The sequence below is a fragment of the Delphinus delphis genome, chromosome 4 (genome assembly GCF_949987515.2).
Source record: "Delphinus delphis chromosome 4, mDelDel1.2, whole genome shotgun sequence".
NCBI lineage: Eukaryota > Metazoa > Chordata > Mammalia > Artiodactyla > Delphinidae > Delphinus > Delphinus delphis.
The window spans coordinates 115,530,231-115,557,975 of NC_082686.1; the positions used below are offsets into that span (position 1 = coordinate 115,530,231).

At 37.5% G+C, this 27,745-nt stretch overlaps 1 protein-coding gene across 8 annotated transcripts in view; it reads right to left on the reverse strand.

Moving 5' to 3' along the window:
- Positions 1-27,745, reverse strand: part of CEP70 (centrosomal protein 70) — a 79,787-nt gene that overhangs the window by 48,773 nt on the left and 3,269 nt on the right. For 5 of the 8 annotated variants that reach the window (XM_069540648.1, XM_060011324.1, XM_060011320.1 and 2 more), the window contains exons 4-7: positions 9,534-9,659; positions 6,591-6,681; positions 6,343-6,466; positions 5,830-6,010 (exon numbers count right to left, since the gene is read on the reverse strand). In XM_069540648.1, coding sequence (XP_069396749.1) covers positions 5,830-6,010; positions 6,343-6,466; positions 6,591-6,681; positions 9,534-9,659 — 522 coding nt within the window. Of the gene's footprint in view, positions 1-5,829; positions 6,036-6,292; positions 6,310-6,342; positions 6,467-6,590; positions 6,682-9,533; positions 9,660-11,149; positions 11,338-27,745 lie in introns of those variants that run through there. The other 3 variants (XM_060011325.1, XM_060011327.1, XM_060011328.1) reach the window with 3 other exon arrangements.

The window sequence follows — 27,745 nt, forward strand, 5'->3', positions numbered from 1 at the left end:
TCAACGATAATTCAGGATTTCAGATGGTTTAATCACCTTAGGCATTCATGTAATGTGGTAGACCGCAAACTCAGAGAAACCAGGAATTTGTTCAGAAATAATATGTACCCCAAGATTTATACAAGGGAATGTAAATCTTGAATACTCTCTTGCCTTCAGTGAAATATCACCAGCCTGGTTTTCCTTTATTCGATAGTTTCCATCCCTCAGTGTCCTTAGAAAGCTCATAATCAACAGTACCATCATTGTTATTATTAATACACTTTTTATAAAGCTCAGTGAGAAACCCTATCCCCATCTGGCCTGCACAATACTAAGACACACCACTTTCAGAAGACAATGCCATATCTAAGCACATGTTCACCTGCTGATAGGGTCAAGTTTGCACAGACTTAAGAGACCCTCAGGGGAAAAAGGAGACTCAGCTCCTGGTACCATACCATCTGTCAGTAACCACCAGCTATACCCAGAACTTATCCTCTGCCTCAGCCCCACCTTGGAAGCCAGGCAGGAGCTCTACAGCCAAGTGACTTGGGTCCCAATTCCATCTCTATAAATTAGCCATGAAACTAGAATGATTGAATTTTTCAAGGTTGCAGGGTGTAAAAGCAAGATACAAGAATCAACTGTATCTCTCCTAAGACATTCTATGAGGTTAGTGTTACCCTAATACCAAAACCAGACAACACACAAAAAAGAGAACCACAAACCAATATCCCTTAAACAATGATGCAAAAACTCAACAAAATACTAGCAAACCAAACTCAGCAGCATATTAAAAGGATGATACACCATGACCAAATGGGATTTATTCCTGGAATGCAAGAAAGGGTTTTTCATACATTGAACCAATGTAATAGACTACATTAACAGAATAAAAGGAAAAAAAACATGATCATCTCAATTGATGGGGTCTATGTGCTGCAACTACTGAGCCTGTGTGCTGCAACAACTGAAGCCCATGTGCCTAGAGCCCGTGCTCCACAACAAGAGAAGCCACTGCAATGAGAAGCCATGCACCGCAACGAAGAGTAGCCCCTGCTCGTCACAACTAGAGAAAGCCCAGGCACAGCCACAAAGACCCAACGCAGCTAATAAATAAATAAATAACAAAACAACAAAAAAACAAAAAAAACCAAATTGCCTAAAGGCTTGGGCCTCTGAGATAATACCCAAAGACCCACAGGAATAAAAGATTATCTCTGTTCCACTGATGTTATGTACATAGTTTCCAAAAGACAAAAGTGGAACTATAAATCTGCCACACAGCAGTCACTGAACTCCCAGTTCCTTGACAGATACAGATAAAGGCCTGACACACATTCCTAAGTTATTTTTGCAGGAAGCAGACCCCCGCCAGAGGAAAACTGCTGACTGCAAGCATGTAGACACCAGACTGGTTGAAACTAGAAGGTTGATGATACTTGAAACTTCACCTTGATGCCAACCAGTGCAAGAATTGAGCACAAGCTGATCAGGCACTGTGCGGCCCCCTCCCTCACCCAGCCTTGAAAACCCTTTCCCTGAAAGTCCTCAAGGAGTTGGCACTCTTTTCCACCTTCTCCCTTGTACTCAAGCTATCCTTTCAATAAAAAGCTTTGCTTGCCTAAGAATCTTGAGGGAGCAATATTCATTTCTATGGTATTACTGTCCAAGAATCTGGAGAGGGCACAGTAACAATTTTAACAGCCCATGCCATCCTTCCTATATCTCCTTCCTCCCTACCTAGATATCAGTTACTTATAAGGCAGTCATGTATTAGGAATATCTTGCTGACTTTAATATACATTAGATCTATTTTTTCATTTGGCCCTAAAAAACACTCAATTTCATGGCTCCCTGTGTATTTTAGAAAGCTAAAGTCAATAGAGGAATCCAACACAAAGTAAAAAAAAAAAAATTGAAGCTAAAGAACTTGTGGAGAAGTGTAAAAAAGAGCTTGGTGGCTTTACACCAGATAGTTTGGATAATACATAATAATTAGGGCACAGAATATAGAGCTAAATTTTTTTCCTACTTTTTAAAAGTTTCAATAATAACAGGAAGGAAGTATTTTGTGCTATTTCAATTGTCAGCAGTAAATACATGTATGGAGAGAAAATAAAAATAAATATGGAATTGAAATATACACTAATAATATAAGTTGGAGAATGTCAAAAATTGTTTTATGATTGTTACAATGTCATGGAATAAGGTAAAAAATACAAAGTAAAATTACATTTTGAGAAGTCAAGAGTGCATATTTTAATCTTTGGGGTAACCACTAAAAGAATAGTAAAAATCTGTTTCCTGATCCATATACTCTCTATGAAGAAAGAAGAGGGAGAACTACCTGATACTGTTCACATTGACTTAAAGCTGAAATTATCTGCTTAGATCTTTAGAGGACCCAAACGTTTATCAAACTTTATTCACAGAAGCTAAGTACAGAAAAAGGGAAACTGTACTGAAGAACAAAGAAACTGCAAATACAATGTTGTCTTTTAGTTTCTGCATTTCCCCAGCAATCTCTCAACAGCAATCTCTCAAGAGCAATCTTTCAAAATATTATTGTCAAACATCTGTTAATTTCCTAGATGTCTTTGCCACATACACACAAAATCAATGTTTCCTTTCTCTCAACTGCAAAATATGCAGCACTAAACCATTCTAAAATTGGAAACAAGCATATGCCAAAAAAAGAAAAATGTGCCTCAAACTGTGAAATAATTGTTCTCCAGGAGCACTTCCATCTTCCCCAAGAAAGCACAGATTAACTAGTACAGTACAGAATATATGACTAGTCTGTAATAGAACTGGACAATCAGGCAACATTGAGGGGCAGCAGTTCCTTGGGTTTGCCAATTTCTGTTACATTCTATAAAAAGTACCCTTTAGAGGCTTCCCTGATGGCTCAGTGGTTGAGAGTCTGCCTGCCAATGCAGGGGACATGGGTTCGTGCCCCGGTCTGGGAAGATCCTACATGCCGCGGAGCGGCTGGGCCCGTGAGCCATGGCTGCTGAGCCTGTGCGTCCGGAGCTTGTGCTCCGCGACGGGAGAGGCCACAGCGGTGAGAGGCCCGTGTACCGCAAAAAAAAAAAAAAAAAAGTACCCTTTAGGTACTTAAAAAACAAACAAACAAGCAACTAATTTCAGTTGAGCAAAATAGCATAGACACCCTACCCCAAAACCAGGTTTTAACACCCCAATCCTAATTCTGTCTGTCCCCCACGGCAGACTGGAACATGAGACCTCCTCTGTACCAATTTATAAGCTATATAACAAATCTCTGGGACCTGAAACAAAAAGTTAATGGCCCATAATTCATTTAAAACAGATGAACTACTTGACAGAAAATACATGCCACTCCAAGTCACTTCTTACCAATGAATCCTCAAGCATCTATTCTTTCAACTGCCTAAAACCCTGGTACATTCATAAGTCTTATATTTTAATAATTTGACTTCGTGATTTTTTATAGATCAACCTCTCTGAAAAAAAAATAGGCATTGTCCTTAAAAAAAAAAAACACTGCTCTCCCCTGCCCTCATCTCCCTCTCTCAGTACCACCTGATGGCTGCTTTCTCACATCAGTAAGTTGATGAGTTAAAGAGCTTCAGGTTTCCGCATGGTCCTATATCTGAGAGCAAGGTCAAAATCAAATGCATACAGACATATTTCCAAAATCCCCCTCCCTGTAGAGAGAGTTTGAATGTACCGCTGATGAGGAAAGCAACCTAACAAAGCAAACCTAAAAATGTAAAGTTCTGGGCTTCCTTGGTGGAGCAGCGGTTAAGAATCTGCCTGCCAATGCAGGGGACACGGGTTCGAGCCCTGGTCCAGGAAGATCCCACATGCCGCGGAGCAACTAAGCCCATGCGCCACAACTAATGAGCCTGCACTCTAGAGCCCGTGAGCCACAACTACTGAGCCCACGTGCCACAACTACTGAAGCCCGCGTGCCTAGAGCCCGTGCTCCACAACAGAAGCCACCGCAATGAGAAGCCCGTGCACCGCAATGGAGAGTAGCCCCCGTTCGCCGCAACTAGAGAAAGCCCGCGCCCAGCAACAAAGACCCAACACAGCCAAAAATAAATAAATAAAATAAATAAATTTATTAAAAAAAAAAAAGTAAAGTTCTAACAGTAAAAGATTTTGTTGACTGATGAATAACAGAAACAGACTTGGCCATCAAAGAATGACAGTGTCTTCTCCAGAACGACGATCAATACCAGCAGGTAGAGTACTGTCCACCCCAAGCTGGCAGCCTAAATGAGGGCAGAACACCAACTGTCTGAGGCCTCATACCAGAACTTCTTAGTATCTCTGGCTGATTCTCTCTGGCTCCTGAAATTTATATTAACTCATCAGATCCTTTCAATGCTGCCAGTATAAACTGAGGGGACATCCAGACGCTGCCTTGAGGAGTAGTGGTCCCTTTTAGGCAGCCTGAACTCTCTGTGTGCAATAGTGTTGTGCCGACAAAAAGCCTCTATAATGATATAATGTTTCTAAGTATCTGTAATGTCTCATAAAACTAAATACTGGTTATCACTACAAAAAATTTATTTCGTTTAATCATAATAAACACCAGAGGTTTGAAATAAGAGGTTTTTTACATTAGGAAATTAAGTATTCAATGTTATAACATTGTTATTTCAATAAAAAGTAATAAAACAACTTAAAATCACAAAGTATATTCCATATAAATATTATGTAAATTTAACTCAATAATTCAAGTATTTATTGAGCATCTACAACTAATAATAAAGAAGACACTTTCTTAGCCCTAACCAAAATAGACAAAAATATTTGCCCTCATGGAGCTTACATTCTAACACAGAGATATATAAACAAAACAAAGTGTATATAGTATATTAGCATATTAGATGGTGCTAAGAACTATGGATAAAACAAAGCACAGAAGGCAATATGATATGTGGGGGATAGGACTGCCAACTGTAAGCAAAGTAGTCAAAAAAGGAATCCCTGAGAGATTGTGATGTGACACTTGAGTAAGGAGACAGAAAACAAACCATGCAGCTATCTCTAAAAAAGCATGCATGGCAGAGGGAAAAAGAAGAACAAAATGTACAAAATCCCTGAGGTGAGAATGGTCAAGGAAAATTTCAAAGAAAAGCAAGAATGTCATCGTGGCTGGAGGAGAATATGCAAGAGGTATAGTAGATGAAGTCAGAAGGTAACACGGGGCCAGATCATGTAAGGCCATGGTAAGAGTTTTGGATTTTCCTCTTAAAAAACAAAAAGGAAAGTCATTGGAGTGTTTTGAGCTACTATGTTGAGAGCACATTGAAAAAGGCAAGGGTGGGAGTAGGGAAACCAAGAGAGAAGCAGGAAAGAAATGAAGGTGACTTGGACCAGAATGGAGACTAGAAGAAGAAAGTTTGGGAAGGAAATTCAGGAACTCAGTTTTAGACATGTAAAAAAGTTCTAGATGTCTATTAGACATCCAGTAGAGATATCAAGTAGGGTGCAGGATGTGAGTCTGAAATTAAGGGAAGAGGTGTGTGCTATGGATTTAAAAGTGCTGTGAATTGGACTGAGCATCACCAAGGGAGTTAGAATTTACAGGAAAGAGAAAGGTCTGGGGAATCCAACACTAAGAGGTTAGGAAGATGAGAAGAATCAGCAAAGGAGCTGAAAAATAACCAGTGGGGTTGAGGAAAACCAGAAGAGAGGATGTTCTGGAAACGAAACAAATAAAGTATTTCAAGGCAACAACGATAGGTCAAGTAAGATAAGGACCACTGAATTAAGCAACATGAAGTCACCTGTAACCCTGACAAGCTGTCTTAATACCATCGTGTAAGAAAATGTTTAGCTCAGTACCTGTAAAGCTTTATGCTCCTTTTGAAGTTCTTTTATTTTATTCTGTTGCTGACAAACCCTATTTAGGGATTCATCCTCCATTTCACCAATTTTGGATTTCACACTCTCCATAATTTGTTCCAAGTCATTAGCTCGTTGTTCCTGATCTGCTGCTCGGCTGTGTTGTAGCTGAAGTTCATTTCTAATAACACATACACAATTCCTCCCTTAGTAATAAAAATAAAACATATCAACAAACATATCCATCTAACAACACAATGAGTTTCTAAAATTTCTTTGCATTCTTAAAATTTCTATCCTATAACACAAACCAACTGAAGAAATATAGGATACCATTACATATCTAAGCTAAGCTATTACCAAAAGATTTACCTACTAAAAACATTTTTAATTTAATATTTAATCACAATGGAAAATTAAATTTTAAGATTTTTTTCAAGGGAGTTATTTTTAGAATGCATACCACTTGTACACAAACAATTGAAAAGAGATCTTTTTTTTCCATTTTCTTACTTAAGCTGCTTATTAGTTTCTATGAGCTCCCGGATCATGTTCTGTTGACGTGATGTTTCTTCCATCAAAGTTTTTAAATTCTCCCTCATCCTTTGTGATGATTGTTTGTCAAAAATGATGAGATCTACATTTTTTGAAATGTAATACACATAGTAAAAATAAAGATAAGGAAAAAAATTTAACATCAAAAATTTTTTAACAGAAAAAGAACATTTTTATCTTAAGAAGCAAGAATAGGACCTGATTACCTTTCGTATCTGTTCTTTTGTCTAGAGATAAAGGTTTTAAGCCATGCATCAGCAACAGCACGTTTATGCTTTCCCATTCTGCTTCTTCCCGCTACAATTACGAGGGAGAAAAGGATCAACTTTAAGATATAAGGTGAAGAAATACCCTTGTATATAATTTCCTTTGTTTCCAAAATAACAGACTTTCTCCAAAAGCTTTAATAGGAATTTTTATACACATATAATGATTAAAATTAAAACAAATTTGTTTCTAACAAAATTAAGAGACTAAAAAGGATGCAAAGAAGCACAGATAATTACATTATATAATTCCAGAATACTCATATATAGGCCTTCATGGATAAATTAAATAAAAATAAAAAACCTTGCAATTTCAGTGAAACAAACAGAATTTAGGTTTTTTGTTTTTTGTTTTTTTAAAGTCTTTATTGAATTTGTTACAATATTGTTTCTGTTTTATGTTTTGGTTTTTTGGCCGCGAGGCATGTGGGTTCTTAGCTCCCCAACCAGGGATCGAACCCACACCCCCTGCATTGGAAGGCCAAGTCTTAACCACTGGACCACCAGGGAAGTCCCACCCTTAGGTTTTTTATTTAACTGAACCAGACCAGGCCCCAATCAAAATAAAAAGCTGCAAATTAGGTTATATTAATTGAAGAGTAAAGGAAGGTTGAGTCACTAAGAAACAAGTGTCACTTTAATCCTGACTAGGATCACAACAAAATCAAAACATATCTGACTTGACAGAGCCAGTAATTTAGATAGAACTTGTCCATCATACAAGGAACTAACTATGAAAAGGAGTCTGCCCATCCAGGGAACTGATTCTAGTAGAATCATTCTGAAAGACACTCAAGTTTTGTATTGCTGATTCTAAATATGTATTTACACCATAAACCTGAGAGGGTAAGTAACTCTCACTCTCTAGATTAAAAAAGAATAAAAACTAAAATAAATAAAAACCTAACAATGGGAAGAAAAATAAGAACATAAAATATAGATAAGAACAGAAATGGAGATTTTTTTTAAATGACACATTTAAATCCATGATCTTAACAGTTTTATAACAGGCTCTTAATTTAAGTACAATGATCAATTTTGAAATCACTGTGTGAGTACTTTGTGTTCTTTTTAAAAATACCTTAAGTATCTTATTTATTTGTGAAAACATAATTTGAGTGAATTTTCAATCTATTTAAATGCTTGAAAAAATATATTTTATACATTTTCATTAGTGTAGAGTATGTAAATATCATAATAACTTCAAGATTAATAATTTAGACAACTTCTCCCCTCCCACCCACCTAGGCAATTTTTAAAAGTATTCTCCACATCCAAATGCCCCTCAGACATTAAAATATCTACCAAGACAGATAAGCAACAAGGATACACCATATAGCTAGAGAATTATAACCATTATCTTATAATATATATATATATATATATATATATTTTTTTTTTTTTTTTTTTTTGCGGTACACGGGCCTCTCACTGTTGTGGCCTCTCCCGTTGCGGAGCACAGGCTCCGGACGCGCAGGCTCAGCGGCCATGGCTCACGGGCCCAGCCGCTCCGCGGCATGTGGGATCTTCCCAGACCGGGGCACGAACCCGTGTCCCCTGCATCAGCAGGCGGACTCCCAACCACTGTGCCACCAGGGAAGCCCTTATAATATTTTTTAATGGAGTAAAATTTGTAAAAATACTGATTCACTGTGTTGTACTGTGTTGTACACCTGAAGCTAATATAGTACTGTAAATCAACTATACTTCAACTATACTTCAATTTTAAAAAAATCTATCAAGACAAAAAACAAATTATTATGATGACTCTCTGATAGCACTATGACTCACAGTGCCAAACAAATCTTTCCTTTTGACTGCTGACTTTCTTCCCTTTCTTTATCCTTTCTATAATCCTCCTCCCTCCCACAACCTTTTCCCTTATTTATGTCTTCTGGTCACAAAGATTAATGACACAGAACTAAAATTATGCTGATAAGCCAAAAGCTCTGTGTGGGTATTTAAGTGGATGCCTACTATGACTCATAAAAACAAAATGCTCTATAAATAACAATGTCACACATTTTGAATGACCCAATTACACATATCGTTCTTTGATAGCTCTTTTAAGAGAAAATAAAACATAACTGTTCGCAAATTCTGAAAATAGTTGAGAATGGTATTTTCCAAAGTATGTGCTGCAGAACACCAGTCTAATGAAATATTCATCAGATTAGTGTTAAATAAGTAGGAAATACTGTATACTAAAGCCTCTTTTTGGAGACTGATAGTACAGTAAGTCCCCTACATACAAACGAGTTCTGTTCCGAGAGCGTGTTCATAAGTCCAATTTGTTCTTAAGTCCAACAAAGTTAGCCTAGGTACCCAACTAACACAATCGGCTATACAGCACTGTACTGTAATAAGTTTCTAATACTTTTCACACAAATAATACATAAAAAACAAACAAACACAAAAAATAAACATTTTTAATCTTACAGTACAGTACCTTGAAAAGTACACTAGTACAGTACAACAGCTGGCATACAGGAGCTGGCATCGAGTGAACAGGCAGGAAGAGTTACTGACTGGAGGAGGGAGAGGAGGTGGGAGATGGTAGAGCTGAACAATCAGCAGCAGGAGACGGAGGGCGAGATGCAATTTCACTCACGCCTGACGTTGATGGCACAGGTTCTGGTTCCTTGCTGGCACCAGATGCACGTTCGCATCTTTGAAAGTTCGCAACTTGAAGGTTTGTATGTAGGGGACTTACTGTATTGTGAAGTCTTAGAATAATGGTATCACTTAATAGTCTTTAACTCATCATTTCCCAAAATGATTTTACTAAAGCAGCCTTTGAAAGTAAGATTTTTCACATTTGTAGATGTGGTATCCTTTGACATATATTTTGACAAACACTGGCTTCAAATATTTTAGGTTTACCTGTTTTTCAGTCATGAGTCCGTCTGATGATTTGCTGGACTCCTGGGCTTCAGGGGCTGCTGTAGATACAATTTTCTTTGTAGAGTCAAAGGAAGTAGAGGTTGGCAATAAAAATTTGTGAGTTGCCTAAATTAAGAAAAAAGTGCAGCAGTTGTTAAAGGAAATTACATCTAAAAGAACCTACTACTCTTAGGCAATTTAAGTATTCCTGTGTCAAAACTTTTATGACCTCTAAGAAAACTGATTTCAGGAATTTTATAATGTTCTCCTCCAGAAATAAAGCATTATGGGGTTTTACATACATACACACAAAGAAAACTATTTGTTTTAACTAGATAATATGAAAAGCAAGTGATGCTAATAAATAAATTGATGTTTTTTGGAAGCTGCTTCCCCAAAAAACTAAAAGAACTGTGTCTGACCCAAAGTTACAGGCCAGTCTAACAATTCACTGGACTAATTCGAAGGGTAAATGACGTGCCCCATTCTTAGGTGGTCTTTATTTATTAAGTAGCTAAGAAGCTAGCAACAAAGGATTCTGTATGGCACACACAAAGGTTTATATTAAGTTTACCCTCCCATCACTTGCTCTTGTTGTCTAAGACTGTGCCACTCTGTAGGAAAATATTTCCTTGGATTTTTTGATATCTAACTGCTCCTTTGCAGAGGCACAATCACACACACACATTCATTAGCATCATGGAATCTCAGAGCTTGAGAGAACCTCGGAAATTGTTTAATCCAAAATCTATAGCTGCCCAGAGCTGGCAAGAGAGAGTGCTGGGAGAATTGTACCAGTATATCAGATGCTAAAACCATCTGAGACCCAGAGAGGTAAAATGATCTTCCCAAGATTCCTTAGAAGTAGGTCTCCCAGCTGCTAGTTCAGTATTTCTTGCAAAGCACTATTCTGTCCTTTTATATCTGCTTCAGGTAGTGAAATCCAACTAAACAATTTACTAGCCACCAATAATTCATTTTCAGCTAAACCTAGTAACATATTACAAATTCTCAAATTCTGCCATTTTTGCTGCTTGACATCACAGAGTACTCTCTCCCCTTTAAATTCTGGTCTCCAACAACTAAGTCACCCACTATGTTACCCCTCCCACCTTTATTTTAAATAAAGATACGTCTCAAAAATATCAGCCAACTTCAACGGCTATCACCTTTCAGCTAGTTTTTAAACTTTTCATTAGAGAAATTTTCAAAAATACATAAAAGTAGAGAAAGAGTACAATGAACCCAAGTATCCATTAATTCAGGTTCAATGATAACCAACATTCTTCCATACTTGTTTCATTTCTTCCTTACCCAATTATATTTCAGTATTCATCTCTAATAAATACAGACCCTTTTTAAACATAACTTCAATACCACTGTCACACCCAATTATAGTAATAATTCCTTACTATAACTTAATATCTAGCCCATGTTCAATTCTCCCCCAAATGTCTTAAAAATGTCTTTTGGGGTTTTTATTCAAGGAATGCATATAGCATTCCTAAATTTCTTTTAATCTGTAACAATCTCACTCATCTCCCCCACCCTCTTTTTTTTTAACCTGACATTTATTTGTTGAAGAAATAGGCCATTTGTCTTATAGAATTACTCACATTTCAGATTTGGCTTATTGTATTCTTATCATTTAACATATTTCTTCATCCCCTGTATTTCTTGTAAACTAGTTACATCTAAATTCAGGTTCAGTATTTTTTGGCAAGAATACTTCAGAGGTGATGCTGTGTTCTTCCTACTGCATCACCAACAGGAGTCAGCCAGTTTTAAAGTGGGAAGAATACGTCTGTAGCAGACATAAGGGGAGTAAATATCAATGTAAGAGAATCCCCCAAGAGTGTGGAGCCACATAGTCTAACAATCTCCCTAACAGCCACACCAGACTTCTTTCAGATCTTCAAAGTGTCATCTCCCTCCAGGTTCTAGGCCTAGGCACTCTTATCCTCTTCACTTAGTTAACTCATACTTGACCTCCAGCTCTCGACTCATATTTCCTTCTTCAGGGAAATCTCCCCTGATCCCATGACTAGATCAGGTCCTCTTTTTATATGCTCTTCTAGCACTACAAAGAGTAAAGTATAAAGGTTTAGAGGTTCAGAGTCAGGTGGCCTGAGTGACTAGCAGCTTAACCATTTATTAAACTGTGTGACATGGACAAACTCAACATCTTTGAGCCTTGATTTCTTCATCTGTAAAAGAGAAAACACAGTAATACCTGTATCTCATAGGTTGAATTAAGTCAGACAACATATAGAAAGTATGTAGAACCTGAAACATAGAAACTTATAGATAATTGGTGTCATTGCCATATATTAGTATGCTGAATGAAACAGATCTTACCTAATCATACCACTGTATATTATCTTAGACTTTTTCTACAAATTACACAGCTTAATTACCTGTGTAATTTGTTTTATATGAACACGTCTACATAAAACTAAATTCCATGAGGTGAGTAGCCTCCTTTTTGGTAATAGTACAGCAGAAAACTCTGCCTCCAAAGACAATGAAAAAAGTTGAATAAACTATGTTAAAGAAATGTCTTCTTCTTAAAAGCATTAAAGAACTAATAAGATAATGACGAATTATCAAGGGAAAAAAATCAAGAAGATTAAAATTCACTTTTTCCCTGAAGGCATTTGCCAAATCCAAAGAAAAATCTGTGAAAATGAATGCTAAAATCAAAGTCACTCCCCCATTTAAAATTGTTACCTAGATGGGCTATAACTCTCAGAGTAAGGGTGAACCAGACGCAAACCAGCTCTGAAACCTAGCTTCCTCTCCTCTGGGTCGTTCTTATATGTCAAGAAGGTCCCACATTAATAGTGCTTCCATTGATTTACCAATTTTCAAGAAAATGAATTGGTTCCTTATCTTCTGAAGATAATCCTGTTTTAAAAATCTAATATTAGTATGAGGTTGTGAATTTAAACATATTTTATACATTTCAGTTCACTGCAATTATTATTATTAATAATAATATTAAAATGGATTATAGACCTAAATGTAAGACCAGATACCATAAAATTCTTAGAGGAAAACATAGGCATAACACTCTGACATAAATTACAGCAATATCTTTTTCGATCCATCTCCTAGAGTAATGGAAATAAAAATAAAAATAAACAAATGGGACCTAATTAAACTCAAAACCTTTTGCACAGCAAAGGAAGCCACAGACAAAATGAAAAGACAACCCACAGAATGGGAGAAAATATTCACAAACAATGCGACCGACAAGGAATTAGTCTCAAAAATTTACAAACAGCTCATGCGGCTCAACATCCAAAAAACAAACAACCCAGTAAAAAAATAGGCAGAAGACCTAAACAGACATTTCTCCAAAGAAGACATACAGGGACTTCCCTGATGATGCAGTGGTTGAGAGTCCGCCTGCCAACGCATGGGACACGGGTTCAAGCCTGGTCTGGGAAGATCCCACATGCCACGGAGCAACTAAGCCCGTGTGCCACCACTACTGAGCCTGCACGTCACAAATGCTGAGCCAACATGCCACAGCTACTGAAGCCTGCATACCTGGAGCCCGTGCTTCTGCAACAAGAGAGGCCACTGCAATGAGAAGTCCGCACACAGCAACAAAGACTAGCCCCAGCTTGCTGCGACTAGAGAAAGCCCACACGCAGCAACGAAGACCCAACGAAGCCAAAGATAGATAAATTTTTTTTTACAAAAAGAAGACATACAGATGGGCAAGAGGTACCTGAAAAGATGTCCACCATTGCTAACTATTAGAGAAATGCAAATCAAAACTACGAGATATCGCCTCACACCAGTCAGAATGGCCATCATCAAAAAATCTACAAACAATAAATGCTGGAGAGGGTGTGGAGAAAAGGGAACCCTCCTACACTGTTGGTGGGAATGTAAATTGATACAGCCACTGTGGAGAACAGTATGGAGGTTCCTTAAAAAATTAAAATATAAAGCTATCATATGATCCAGCATTTCCACTCCTGGGCATATATCTGCAGAAAAACACAGTTCGAAAAGATACATACACCCCAGTGTTCACTGCAGCACTGTTTACAATGGCCAAGGCATGGAAGAAAATCTAAATGTCCATCAATAAAGAAGATGTGGTATATATAAAATGGAATATTACTCAGCCATTAAAAAGAATGAAATAATGCCACTTGCAGCAACCTGGATGGACGTGGAGATTATCATACTAAGTGAAGTTAAGTCCAACAGAGAAAGACAAATATCATATGATAACACTTATATGTGGAATCTAAAAAAAATGATACAAATGAACTCATTTGCAAAACAGAAAGAGACTCATGGACTTACAGAATGAACTTATGGTTGGGGGAGCAGGGATAGATTGGGAGTTTGGGACTGACATAAACACACTGCTATATATATATATATATATATATATATATATATATATATTTCTTTTTTTTTTTTTTTTTTTTTTTTGCAGTACGCGGGCCTCTCACTGTTGTGGCCTCTCCCGTTGCGGAGCACAGGCTCCGGACGCGCAGGCTCAGCGGCCATGGCTCACGGGCCCAGCCGCTCCGCGGCATGTGGGATCTTCCCAGACCGGGGCATGAACCCATGTCCCCTGCATTGGCAGGCGGACTCTCAACCACTGCGCCACCAGGGAAGCCCCACACTGCTATATTTAAAATAGATAACCAACAAGGACCTACTGTAAAAAAAAATTTTTAATCTAATATCAGTATGAGGTCATTAATTTAAACATATTTTATGGATTTCAGTTCACTATTATTATTATTATTATTATTATTATTGAAGCTTATGTGGTCTCATCTTTGGCTGGGGGAAGGCTATTCAAGCCTATCCTTTTGATATGACTCCACTAGTAGCTTCCTTGTTGTCTGATATCTTGAACCAGTTCTGCTCCAAATCTGAAATCATCCACTTTTTCAAGATCAGGAAGAGATGATTCTGGGAAGATGGCAGCATAGGAAGCATAAGGAATGAGTCTCCCCAACTAGAAAAAAACTTCACTGGCAGAATCTGTCTCATGTTAACTATTTTGGAACTCTGAGTCTATTGAGGCTTGCAAATTCCACTGAAGTATTAAATGATGATTTGTGGTTAATTTCACTCTATTTCACCTCTCAGCAGGGTAAAAGTTACCTATTCCCCACCCTCAGCTTTAAGGCAGGCAGCTGTGCACAATGTACCAGGAGCAGGTTATACCCAGTTTGTGTGAGTCAGGGTGGGCAAAAAGGACCTTGTCCTCCAAATTCCGGGGTTCTGTGATCTGACTGATTGCTGCTTCTGATCTCAGAGGAGCAGAAAAAGAAGCAGGGGTCTTATTGTACTTCCTCCCATTGTTATAAGCTCCTCTCACGCTGGTTAAAGTGACGTACAGGGGATTTAAAGGACCATTGTCCTTTTCTTCTCTTCATTCTTCTCTTTTCCCCTTTTGGAAACCGTACATTTAAAAACTAGGACATTTAAAAACAAATGCAGGGACTTCCCTGGTGGCACAGTGGTTAAGAATCCGCCTGCCAATGCAGGGGACACGGGTTTGATCCCTGGCCTGGGGAGATCCCACATGCCGTGGAGCAACTAAGCCCATGCACCACAACTACTGAGCCTGCACTCTAGAGCCCATGAGCCACAACTACTGAGCCCATGCACCACAACAGAAGCCACCACAAATGAGAAGCCCGTGCACCACAATGAAGAGTAGGCCCCACTTGCCGCAACTAGAGAAACCACACATGCAGCAACAAAGACCCAATGCAGACAAAATTTTAAAAATAATAATTTAAAAAAATAAAAGTAAATGCACATATGGGAAATTAGAAAGTCACTGCACATGACCAAGAAAGGTGTAGGCTAAAAAAAGACCTTAAGTTTATACCTCAGGCTGATCCTCAGCACAGAGACAGCCATGACAATTTAAAACAAACAAAAACAAAACCCAGAAAACCTTGGTGAAGGAAGAGAATCTTACTTCCAGACATACCCAATTATTAGATTGAAATGTTCAGTTTTCAACAAAAAATAAGGGATACAAAGAATCGGGAAAGTATGGCCCATTCAAAGGAAAAATAACAAATCTACAAAAACTGTCCCTGAAAAAGAAGACCTGATGGCAGAACTACTAGACAAAGATTTTAAAACAACCATCTTAAAAATATTCAAAGAACTGGGCTTCCCTGGTGGCACAGTGGTTGAGAGTCCGCCTGCCGATTCAGGAGATACAGGTTCGTGCCCCAGTTCGGGAAGATCCCACATGCTGCGGAGCAGCTAGGCCTGTGAGCCATGGCTGCTGAGCCTGCGTGTCCGGAGCCTGTGCTCCGCAATGGGAGAGGCCACAACAGTGAGAGGCCCGCGTACTGCAAAAAAAAAAAAAAAAATTCAAAGAACTAAAGGAAGATGTGGAGAAAAATTAAGAGAAAATATATGAACAGAATGGAAATATCAATAAAGAGATGGGAAACCTGAAAAGAAATCAAAAAAATTCTGGAGTTGAAAAGTACAATAACTGAAATGAAAAATTCACTAGAGGCATTCAAAGGCAATTTGAACAAGCAAAAGAAAGAATGAGTAAAAGTGACACTAAAACAATATAAAATATCGACTCTAAAGAACAGAAAAAAAAGACTGAATAAAAGTGAACAGTGTGGGACCTCCCTGATGGTCCAGTGGCTAAGAACCCATCTTTCAGGGACTTCCCTGGTGGTACAGTGGTTAAGAATCCACCTGCTAATGCAGGGGACACAGGTTCAATCCCTGGTCTGGGAATATCCCACATACTACGGAGCAACTAAGCCTGTACACCACAGCTACTGAGCCCATGTGCTGCAACAACTGCAGCCCACAAGCCTAGAGCCTGTGCTCTGCAACAAGAGAAGTCACCACAATGAGAAGTCCGTGCACCACAACAAAGAGTAGCCAGCACTTGCCGGAACTAGAGAAAGCCCGCGTGCAGCAACAAAGACCCAATGCAGCCAAAATATAAATAAATTTTTTAATTTAAAAAAAAAAAAAAGAACCCATCTTGCAATGCAGGGGATGCTGGTTCTATCACTGGTCAGGGAACTAAGATCCCACATGCCGCAGGGCAATTAAGCCTGCGTGCCACAACTAGAGAGCCAAAGTGCTGCAACTACAGAGCCCACGGGCTTTGGTGCCCATGCACCACAACTAGAGAGAAGCCCAAATGTCGCAAGCCTGCATACTGCAAAGAAGAGCCCGCACACTGCAACAAAAGATCCCACATGCCAGGGCTTCCCTGGTGGCGCAGTGGCAGAGAATCTGCCTGCTAATGCAGGGGACACGGGTTCGAGCCCTGGTCTGGGAGGATCCCACATGCTGCGGAGCAACTAAGCCCGTGAGCCACAACTACTGAGACTGCATGTCTGGAGCCTGTGCTCCGCAACAAGAGAGGCCGCGATAGTGAGAGGTCCGCGCACCACGATGAAGAGTGGCCCCCGCTTGCCACAACTAGAGAAAGCCCTCGCACAGAAACGAAGACCCAGCACAGCCAAAATAAATTAAAAAATAATGGTAATAAAATAAATAAATAAAATTTTTAAAAAAAGATCCCACATGCCGCAACTAAGACCCGACACAGCCAAATAAATAAATAAATAAATATTTCTTTTAAAAAGTGAACAGTGCCTAAAGGACTGTGAGACACCATCAAGCAGGCCAACATACAAACTGTGGGAGTCCTAGAAGGAGAAAAGGGAGAGAGAGTGGCAGAGAGAATATTTAAAGAAATGATGGCTGAAAACTTCCCTAATTTGTTGAAAGATACAAATATATATATTCAAGAAGCTCAACAAACTCCCAAGAAATGTAAACTCACAGAGACCTACACCAGGAAGTACTATAATCAAACTTCTGAAAGACACAAAGAGAGGATCTTGAAAGCAGCAAGGGAGAAGTGACATATCACATACAAGGAATCATCAATAAGATTACCAGCATGTTTCTCAACAGAAACTTTGGAGTCCAGAAGGTAGTGAGATGATGCATTCAAAGTGCTGAAAGAAAGAAACTGTCAATCAAAAATCCCATATCTGGCAAAACTGTCCTTCAAAAGAGAGAACAAAATTAAGACATTCTCAGATAAACAAAAGCTGAGGAGTTCGTTACCATTAGACCTGCCCTACAAGAAATGGTAAAGGGAGTCCTGCAGGTTGAAATGAAAGGACACTAGACAGTAAATTGAAGCCATATGAAAAACTAAAGCTCTCAGTAAATGGCATGGTAAATATGGTAAATACATGAGCAATTATAAAAGCTACTATTATTATGACAAAGATGTGTAACTCCACTTTTTGTTTTCTATATGATTTAACACATTACTGACCAGGGGAGTTTTATAGAAACTAACGTCTGTGGCCATCAATTTGTTATGTAAGTGAATACTGAAACACCCGTGTTTGAGTAAATATCAACAACTTTTTTTGCACTTAATGTATTCATTTGAAACTAAAGCATCCTATTATTTCGTTAGAGTGTGACAGGGAGTATAGCAGGCACCTCTGTGCAGGGGAACAGAACATCTATTACAAATACACCATGTTTCACTGCACTTTCCCCTGGAAGAGCAGACTCTACACTATCTGGCAGCATTTTTTTTTTAGTCCTGTGGGGATTATTTTCTCTAGGATATGTTCTTTTATTTTACCTGAGAATTGACAAGGTGGATCTTTGTGCGGGGGCTCTTTTAGAAATGCCACAAAAAGGACCAGGTGCAGGACTACCACTACCTTCACCAGAATGGTGAATGAATGAACTACATTCACCAGTTACCCATTCTCTAGTTACTGCTAACAAAAACTGCTTGTAAGTAATTTTATTCTGTGCCTTAAGGCTACAATAAATTTTAAATGCATTGAATAAACTGAAATTACTCAAATAGAAACCCACTTTCTTATACCATTTTCAAGTTTTCCAGAGGATATTGAAGTTTGCCAGATATTGATTGGATCAATCAACTCCTTTCATACATTATACTCTAATACACAAGTAGGCTTACTTATCTGATGGCCAGTCCTCCTGTCTTCCTTTCCTGTAGATGCTATGCAGGCATCATGAATAGTTGTCACCATGCGGACTAGCTTCTTATCTTTCCATATAAGAATCACTTCTCCCTTCTGTAAGAATGTCATTTCTCCCCACTGTAGATTTTTAGATTTCTCCTTTAATTCGTTTGGTAGACACGATTCTCTCCTATGGTCCCACAAACTCTGGTTTTATTTTTCAACAATATTTCAGATGTGGACACACTGTTGTAATAATTGTCTTAGTAAATATGGTGCCATAAATCAAGATAAGGTTGTAGGACCCATAATATTGTTTCTTGCAGTTTCTTTCCTTCACCTGTGTAAATCTCAAGGTTGCATAGATATCCGATTTCACTTTCACTAACCATCCTGACCAAAATTTCATATTTTGTAAGTTTTTTGGGATTATAGGTTTTGAATCTGAGCCGTCCTCTCCACTTTATGATTGCCTCATCAAGTGATAGTTCTTGTTTGGGTATTATAGATCGATTGAAATTTTGGTAGAAAATAATCCAAAAGAGGTTTAACTTTTGAAATTCTGTCTGCAGGAAGTGGAGTTTCTGAGTTAAAGTGAAGAAATGTCATTATTTGTTCAAACCTTCTTCTCGTCATAATCTTTGGAAAGATAGGTGTTTCAAGTAAGGGATCAACCAACCAATATTCTTTCCAGTGTGACTTTCTTATTTGTCCCACCAAAATTATTAATCCAAGAAACTTCTTCATGTCACTATCAGTTACATCAGTCCATTTCGAAGACTTATCACACTTTTTATATGATTTTTCATTCTGTTGGTGATACAAGTTTGTCTGAGAAGTGACCAACTCAAAAAAGTAGTTACCAAAAATTAATTGTTATTTCACTAACACTTTGTGGGTTATTACACTCAATAGTTACACCTGACACATCTGTAAGTCTTCTAATTTTCGTGAAATGTTGTCTTCAATCCACTCTTTTGTAGAAGCAAAGGAGCACTCTCCAGCACCATGAGCTTCATTTTCACTTTCTGTATCAGAATCAATCACTAAGGTTTTTTGTCTTTTTGTTGGCCTAATATTCACATCATCTAAATCAGAACTATATTCTGAAGAACTATCATCTTCTGAGACACTAGTATATACGTCACTTGGAAAATCAGAGAAAGTACCTGCATAAATTCATTGAAAAATTCTTCTTCACTCAAAATTTCACAATGCGTCATTTTTGAAAATTTTACCATAATAAAATTGCATTTATAATATACACAAGATTGGAACAAAAACTTAAAGGAGCAAAATGTGAATGATAATGACAATCATAAGTTGTATAAAGAACCTTTGATCAATTTTAAGTTCTAACAGCTTGGCACAGTGATGTTAATTGTATCACTCTCTAAAAACATATTGATACATCTCCAGTCAATAACATTTGGGTAATAAAAGACACATTAATAAGTCTCCAGTCAATAATGTGTTAAGAAATAGATAATTTTTTTAAAAAAATCACTAGTCTAAAAGCTAATATTATTGTAACTTTGGTATGTAATGTCATATCTCATTTTCCACCTAATTTAGGAGACTAGGGTCTTCCCTGGTGGTGCAGCGGTTAAGAATCTGCCTGCCAATGCAGGGGACATGGGTTCGAGCCCTGGTCTGGGAAGATTTCACATGCCGCAGAGCAACTAAGCTTGTGCACCACAAATACTGAGCCTGCGCTCTAGAGCCTGTGAGCCACAACTACTGAAGCCCACACACCTAAAGCCTGTGCTCCGCAACAAGAGAAGCCACTGCAAGGAGAAGCCTGCGCACTGCAATGATGAGTAGACCCTGCTCTTCGCAACTAGAGAAAGCCCACGCACAGCAACGAAGATCCAATGCAGCCAAAAATAAAAATAAAAAATAAATAAGAGACTAAATTAATTTAAAATAATTATTAATTTATGTTTTGGGGCACACATGTATAAAGATGTAATTGTGCAACATCGACAACTAAAAGAGGTGGGGGAGTGTTATAATTTATAATGTTAAATGTAATCTCCATGGTAACTGCAAAGAAAACAGTGATAAAATATATAGAAAAGGAAATGAGAAAAATGAAGAGAAAAACATTTCACTACAAAAAAATCAACTAAACACCAAGACAGTAATACAGGAAATGAGAAAAAAAAAAAGGCCATAAGATATTACTAACAATAGCAAAATGAGAGAAATAATCCCTACCTATGAGTAATCACTTTAAATGTAAGTGGGTTAAACTCCTGACAGATTGGCAGAATGAATTTAAGAAATCCAACTACATGTATCTAAAACAGGACCCACTTTAGATCCAGCAACACAAAGACGTTGAAAGTGAAAGGATGGTAAAAGATATTCCATGAAAATAATAACCAAGAGAAAGCAAGGGTAGCTATATTAGTATCAGACAAAATAGACTTTAAATCAAAAAAGGTTACTAGAGACAAAGAAGGACATTACATATTAATAAAAGATTCAATACAGCAAGAATATATAACAGTTACAAACACTTATGCACTTAATAACAGATCACCAAAACATATGAAGTGAAAATTGACAGAATTGAAGGAAGAAATAGTTCTACAATAGTAGTTGGAGACTTTAACACCCCATTCTCAATAATAGATATAACAACCAGATAGAAGAAAAGTAATGAAACAGGAAGAAAAGTAATGAAACAGGATGTGACACAGTAAACCAACCAGATCTAACAGATTTATAAAGAACACTCTGGGAATTCCCTGGTGGTCCAGTGTTTAGGACTCTGAGCTTCCACTGCAGTGAGCACGGGTTTGATCCCTGGTCAGGGAACTAAGATCCCACAAGCTGTGTGGTGTGGCCAAAAAAAAAAAAAAAAAACAACAAAAACACTCTACTGAACAACTACAGAATACACAGTCTTCCAAGTGCACATGGAACATTTTCCAGGATACACTATAAGTTAGGCCACAAATTAAGTCACCACAAATGGACAAAGTTAGAAATCAATAACATAAATAAAAAATTCATAAATTTATGGAAACTAAATACAACACATTTGTAAATAACCAATGGATGAAAGAAGAAATCACAAGAGAAATTAGAAAATACTTAAGATATTAATGAAAATGAAAACACAAAACTTACGGGACACAGTGAAAGCAGTGCTAAGGGGGAAATTTATAGCTATAAAAGTTTACATTAAAAAATGTGAAAGGTCTCAAATTAACAACCTAACTTTACAACTTAAGAAACTAGAAAAAGAATAACAAACTAAACCTAAAGCTAGCAAAGGAAAGAAAATAATACAGATTAATTAGAGCAGAAACAAAGGAAATAGAGAATAGGAAAGCAATAGAGGAAGTCAATGAAAGACAGCTGAAAAGATCAACAAAAATGACAGATGTTTAGCTAGATGAACAGAAAAAAAGAAGATTCAAATTATTAAAATCAGAAATGAAAGTGGGGACATTACTATCAATTATACAGAAATATAAACTATAAAACAATACTATGAACAATGGTATGCCAACAAATTAGAAAACCAAAATGAAATGGATAAATTCCTAGAAATACAAAACTTACCAAGACTGAATCACAAAGAAATAGAAAATCTCAGTACACCTATAACTAGTAAGGAGATTGAATCAGTAACCAAAAAACTCCAAACAAAGAAAAGCCTTGGACATGGTGGCTTCACTGAGGAATTCTACCAAAACATCTCAAACTTTTCCAAAACATTAAAGAGGAGGGAACACTTCCTAACTCATTCCTGGAGGTTAGCATTACCCTAATATCAAAACCAGACAAAGACAATACAAGAAAAGAAAACTAAAGACTAATATTCCTATAAGCATCAATGCAAAAATCCTCAACAAAATAACTAGTAAACCAAATTCAGCAGCGTATTAAAAGGATTACACACCATTTCCAAGTGGGAGTTATAGCTGGAATGTAGGAACAGTTCAACATATGAAAAGAAATCAACGTATTACACTACATTAATGGAATGAAGGAAAAAAAATATCATCTCAACTGATGCAGAAAAAGCATTTGACAAAACCCAACACCCTTTCATGATAAAAACACTCAACAAACTAGGAATAGAAGGAAACTAACTCAACAAAAGCCATATATAAAAAAAGCTACAGTAAACATCATACTCAATGGTGAAAGACTGAAAGCTTTCCAAGATGAGGAACAAGGCAAGGATGTCCACATTCACCACTTCTTTTTTTTTTTTTTGGAGTATAATTGCTTTACAATGTTGTGTTAGTTTCTGGTGTACAACATAGTGAATCAGCTATATGTATACATATATCCCCTCCCTCTTGGACCTCCCTCCCACTCCACCCCATTCTCACCCATCCAGGTCATCACAGAGCATGGAGCTGAGCTCCCTGGGCTATACAGCAGGTTCCCACTAGCTATTTTACACATGGTAGTGTATTTATGTCAATCCTAATCTCCCAATTCGTCCCACCCTGCCCTTCCCCCCACCATGTCCACATATCCATTCTCTACAACTACATCTCTATTTCTGCCCTGGAAATAGGTTCATTTGTACCATTTTTCTGGATTCCATATATGAGTTAATATACAATATTTGTTTTTCTCTTTCTGACTTACTTCACTCTGTATGACACACTCTAGGTCCACCCACATCTCCAAAAATGACCCAATTTTGTTCCTTTTTATGGCTGAGTAATATTCCATTGTACATAAGTACTACATCTTCTATATCCATTCATCTGTCATTGGACACTTAGGTTGTTTCCATGTCCTGGCTATTGTAAGTAGTGCTGCAATGAACATTGGGGTACATGTGTCATTTTGAATTATGGTTTTCTCAGGCTGTATGCCCAGTAGTGGGATTGCTAGATCATATGGTAGTCCTATATTTAGTTTTCTAAGGAACCTCCATACTGTTCTCCATGGTGGCTGTATCAATTTACATTCCCTCCAACAGTGCAAGAGGGTTCCCTTTTCTCCACACCCTCTCCAGCATTTATTGTTTTTAGATTTTTTGATGATGGCCATTCTGACCGGTGTGAGGTGATACCTCATTGTAGTTTTGATTTGCATTTCTCTAATAATTTAGTGACGCTGACCATCTTTTCATGTGCCTCTTGGCCATCTGTATGTTTCCTTTGGAGAAATGTCTATTTAGGTCTTCTGCCCAATTTTTGATTGGGTTGTTTGGTTTTTTGATATTGAGCTCCATGAGCTGTTTGTATATTTCGGAGATTAATCCTTTGTCCGTTGCTTCGTTTGCAAATATTTTTTCCCATTCTGAGGGTTGTCTTTTCATCTTGTTTATGGTTTCCTTTGCTGTGTAAAAGCTTTTTAAGTTTAATTAGGTCACATTTGTTTATTTTTGTTTTTATATTCATTACTCTAGGACGTGGGTCAAAAAAGATCTTGCTGTGGTTTATGTCAGAGTGTTTTTCCTATGTTTTCCTCTAAGAGTTTTATAGTGTCTGGTCTATTTAGGTCTTTAATCCATTTTGAAAACTTTTGTGTATGGCATTAGGTATGGTGTTCTAATTTCATTCTTTTACATGTAGCTGTCCAGTTTTCCCAGCACCAATTATTGAAGAGGCTGTCTTTTCTCCATTGTATATTCTTGCCTCCTCTGTCATAGATTAGGTGACCATAGGTGCATGGGTTTATCTCTGGGCTTTCTATCCTGTACCATTGATCTATAGTTCTGTTTTTGTGCCACTACCATACTGTCTTGATTACTGTAGCTTTGTAGTATAGTCTGAAGTTGGAGAGCCTGCTCCTCCAGCTCTGTTTTTCTTTCTCAAGATTGCTTTGGCTATTCAGGGTCTTTTGTGTTTCCATACAAATTGTAAAATTTTTTGATCTAATTCTGTGAAGAAGGTCATTGGTAATGTGATAGGGATTGCACTGAATCTGTAGATTGCTTTGGGTAGTACAGTCATTTTCACAATATTGATTATTCCAATCCAAGAACATAGTATATTTCTCCATCTGTCTGTGTCATCTTTCATTTCTTTCATCAGTGTTTTATAGTTTTCTGTGTAAAGGCCTTTTTATTCCATGTAGAATTGGAAGTTCTCACCAAGCAATTAAGCAAGAAATAGAAATAAAAGGCATCCAAATTGGAAAGGAAGAAGTAAAATTACCTCTATGTGCAGATGATATTATATGCAGAAAACCCTAAAGAATACACACACACACACACACACACACACAGAGAGAAAACTGTTAGAATAAATGAATTCAGCAAAGTAGCAGGATACAAAAATCAACATATAAAAATCGGTACATTTCTACACACTAACAATGAATAACCCAAAAAGGAAATTAACAACTCCATTTACAACAGCATAAAAATGAATAAAAACGGCAGTAAACTTAACCAAGGAAGTGAAAGCCTTGTATGATGAAAACTACAAAACATTGCTCAAAGAAATTAAACAGACATAAATAAATGGGACTATATCCTATGTTCATGGATCATAAGACTTAATATTAAGACATCAATACTAACTAAAGCAATCTACAGATTCAGTGTAATCCCCATCAAAATCCCAATGACACTTTTTGCAGAAATAGAGAACCCATCCTAAAATACATAGGGAATCTCAAGGGACCCTGAATAGCCAATACAATCTTGAAAAAGAAGAAAGAAGCTGGAGAAGTCACACTTCCTGATTTTAAAACTCACTGCAAAGCTATAAAAATCAAAACATAGCGGTATTGGCATATAGACAAATGGAGGAGAATAAAAAGCCCAGATATAATTCCCCACATTTATTGTCAAATGATTTTCAACAAGAGTGCCAAAAATCCAAAGGGGAATGGTCAGCCTCTTCCTCTTCTGGGAAAACTGTAAAAAGAATGAAGTTGGAGCCTTACTTAAGACCACACACAAAAATTAACTCAAAATGGGGCTTCCCTGGTGGCTCAGTGGTTGAGAGTCCGCCTGCCTATGCGGGGGACACGGGTTCGTGCCCCGGTCCGGGAAGATCCCACATGCTGTGGAGCGGCTGGGCCCGTGAGCCATGGCCACTGAGCCTGCACGTCTGGAGCCTGTGCTCCACAGCGGGAGAGGCCAGAACAGTGAGAGGCCCGTGCACCACAAAAAAAAAAAAAAATTAACTCAAAATGGATCAAAGATCTAAATGTAAGAGCCAAAACTATCAAACTCTTAGAAGAAAACATAGGGTAAAAGCTTCACAATCCTGGATTTGGCAATGCTTTCATGGATATGACAGGAAAGGCGCAGGCAACAAATGTAAAAACAGACAAATTGGACTTCACAAAAATTTAAAACTTTTGTGCATCAAAACATATTGTCAACAGAGTAAACAGGCAATCCATGGAATGGGAGAAAATATTTGCAAATCATTTGTGATAAGGGATTAATACCCAGAATATATAGAGAATTCCTGAAACTCAACAACAAAAATTCTGATTAAAAAATGGGCAAGGAACTTGCACTTATCTAAAGAATATATAAAAATGCCCATAAACACATGAAAAGATTTCAATATCACTACCCATTAGGTAAATGCAAATCAAAACTACAACGAGATACCACCTCATACCCATTAGGATGGCTACTATCAAAAAAACAGAGAGTGAGGATGTTGGTGAGCATGTGGAAAAATTGAAACCCTTGTGCACTGTTGGTAGGAATGTGAAATGGTACACCTGCTGTGAAAAATAGCATGGTGGTTCTTCAAAAATCTAAATGTAGAACTGCCCTTACGATTCAGCAATTCTACTTCTGGGTATATTCAAAAGAATTGAAAGCAGGGTCTTGAAGAGATATTTGTACATCCATGTTCACAGCAGCACTATTCACAATAGCTAAAATGTGGAAGCAACCCAAGTTCCAACAAGAGATGAATGGATAAGCAATATATGGTATATCCATACAGTGGAATATTATTCATCCTTAAACAGGAAGGAAATGTTTACATATGCTACAACATGGATGAACTTTAAGGACATTAGCTAATCTCAAAAAAACAAATGCTGTATGATTCCACTTATACAGAAAGTAGAATGGTGGTTGCCAGGGTCTTGGGGGGATGGTGAGTTATTGTTTAACGGGTATAACGTTTCAGCTTTACAAGATGAAAAGAGTTCTGTGTGCGTCTACAGATAGAGCTAGGATACTTATATCTGCCTGTCTACTGAAAGCCCTCAAACAGTGACTGACTCAGTATCCCTAGAATACAGATTATGATCTTGAAATGCTATTTCCTTCTTTAAAAAAACAGAGTTTCTTGAAGAAATGATGATTTCAGATTTGGGACAGAACTGATTTAAGATATCAGACAACAAGGAAGCTATTAAAGACTAGTAGGGTCATATCAAAAGGATAGGCTTGAATAGGCTCCCCCCAGCCAAAGATGAGACCACATGAGCTTTGATAATAATAATTGCAATGAACTGAAACACGTAAAATGTTTAAATTCATGACCTCATACTGATATTAGATTTTTAAAAAGAATTGTCTCAAAAACAAAACAAAAAAGAATTGTCTTCAGAAGATAAAAAATCGATTCACTTTCTCAAAAATTGGTAAATAAATGGAAAGAATCAAACACTTATGCTGCCTTTCCTAAAGGAATTGTACTGCTGCATATTCAAATGATAGATAAAGGACTAATATTCCAACTAATAAGTAAAAAAGCCACGATAGAATACCACTATTTTGCAACCTTCAATGAACAGATATAGGCATCAAGTACAAACAGGTGCTGAAAACACAAAGAGAAACAATGCGACATTCCACACCTCCTATGGTCTTGGCAAACACCACCTAGAGAATTACCAAAGGGATTGAATCTGAGTCTGATCCAGTCTTGGATCCAGCTACTAATATACAAGAATTACCCAGGGCAGAGAAACATAATTAACTGTACATCAGTGTGCAATCTGCAAAATCCAGACTGTAGGGTATACACGTCAAATGACCCAAGTTCTTCATCAGATAAATTGTAAGAAAAGAAAGGAATAGGGAGAAAACCTACAGATTAAAAGAGATTTTTTTAAAAATGTAATGACAAGACTACATTATAGTGCTGAAGAATACAGATTTATGAAAAAACTTTTTTTAACACAAGGAAGCAATTACTATAAAAGTCAGAAGAATGGCTACTAATGGGAGTACACGAGTGGTTGTAATTGGGATGGAGCAAAGTTTTAACA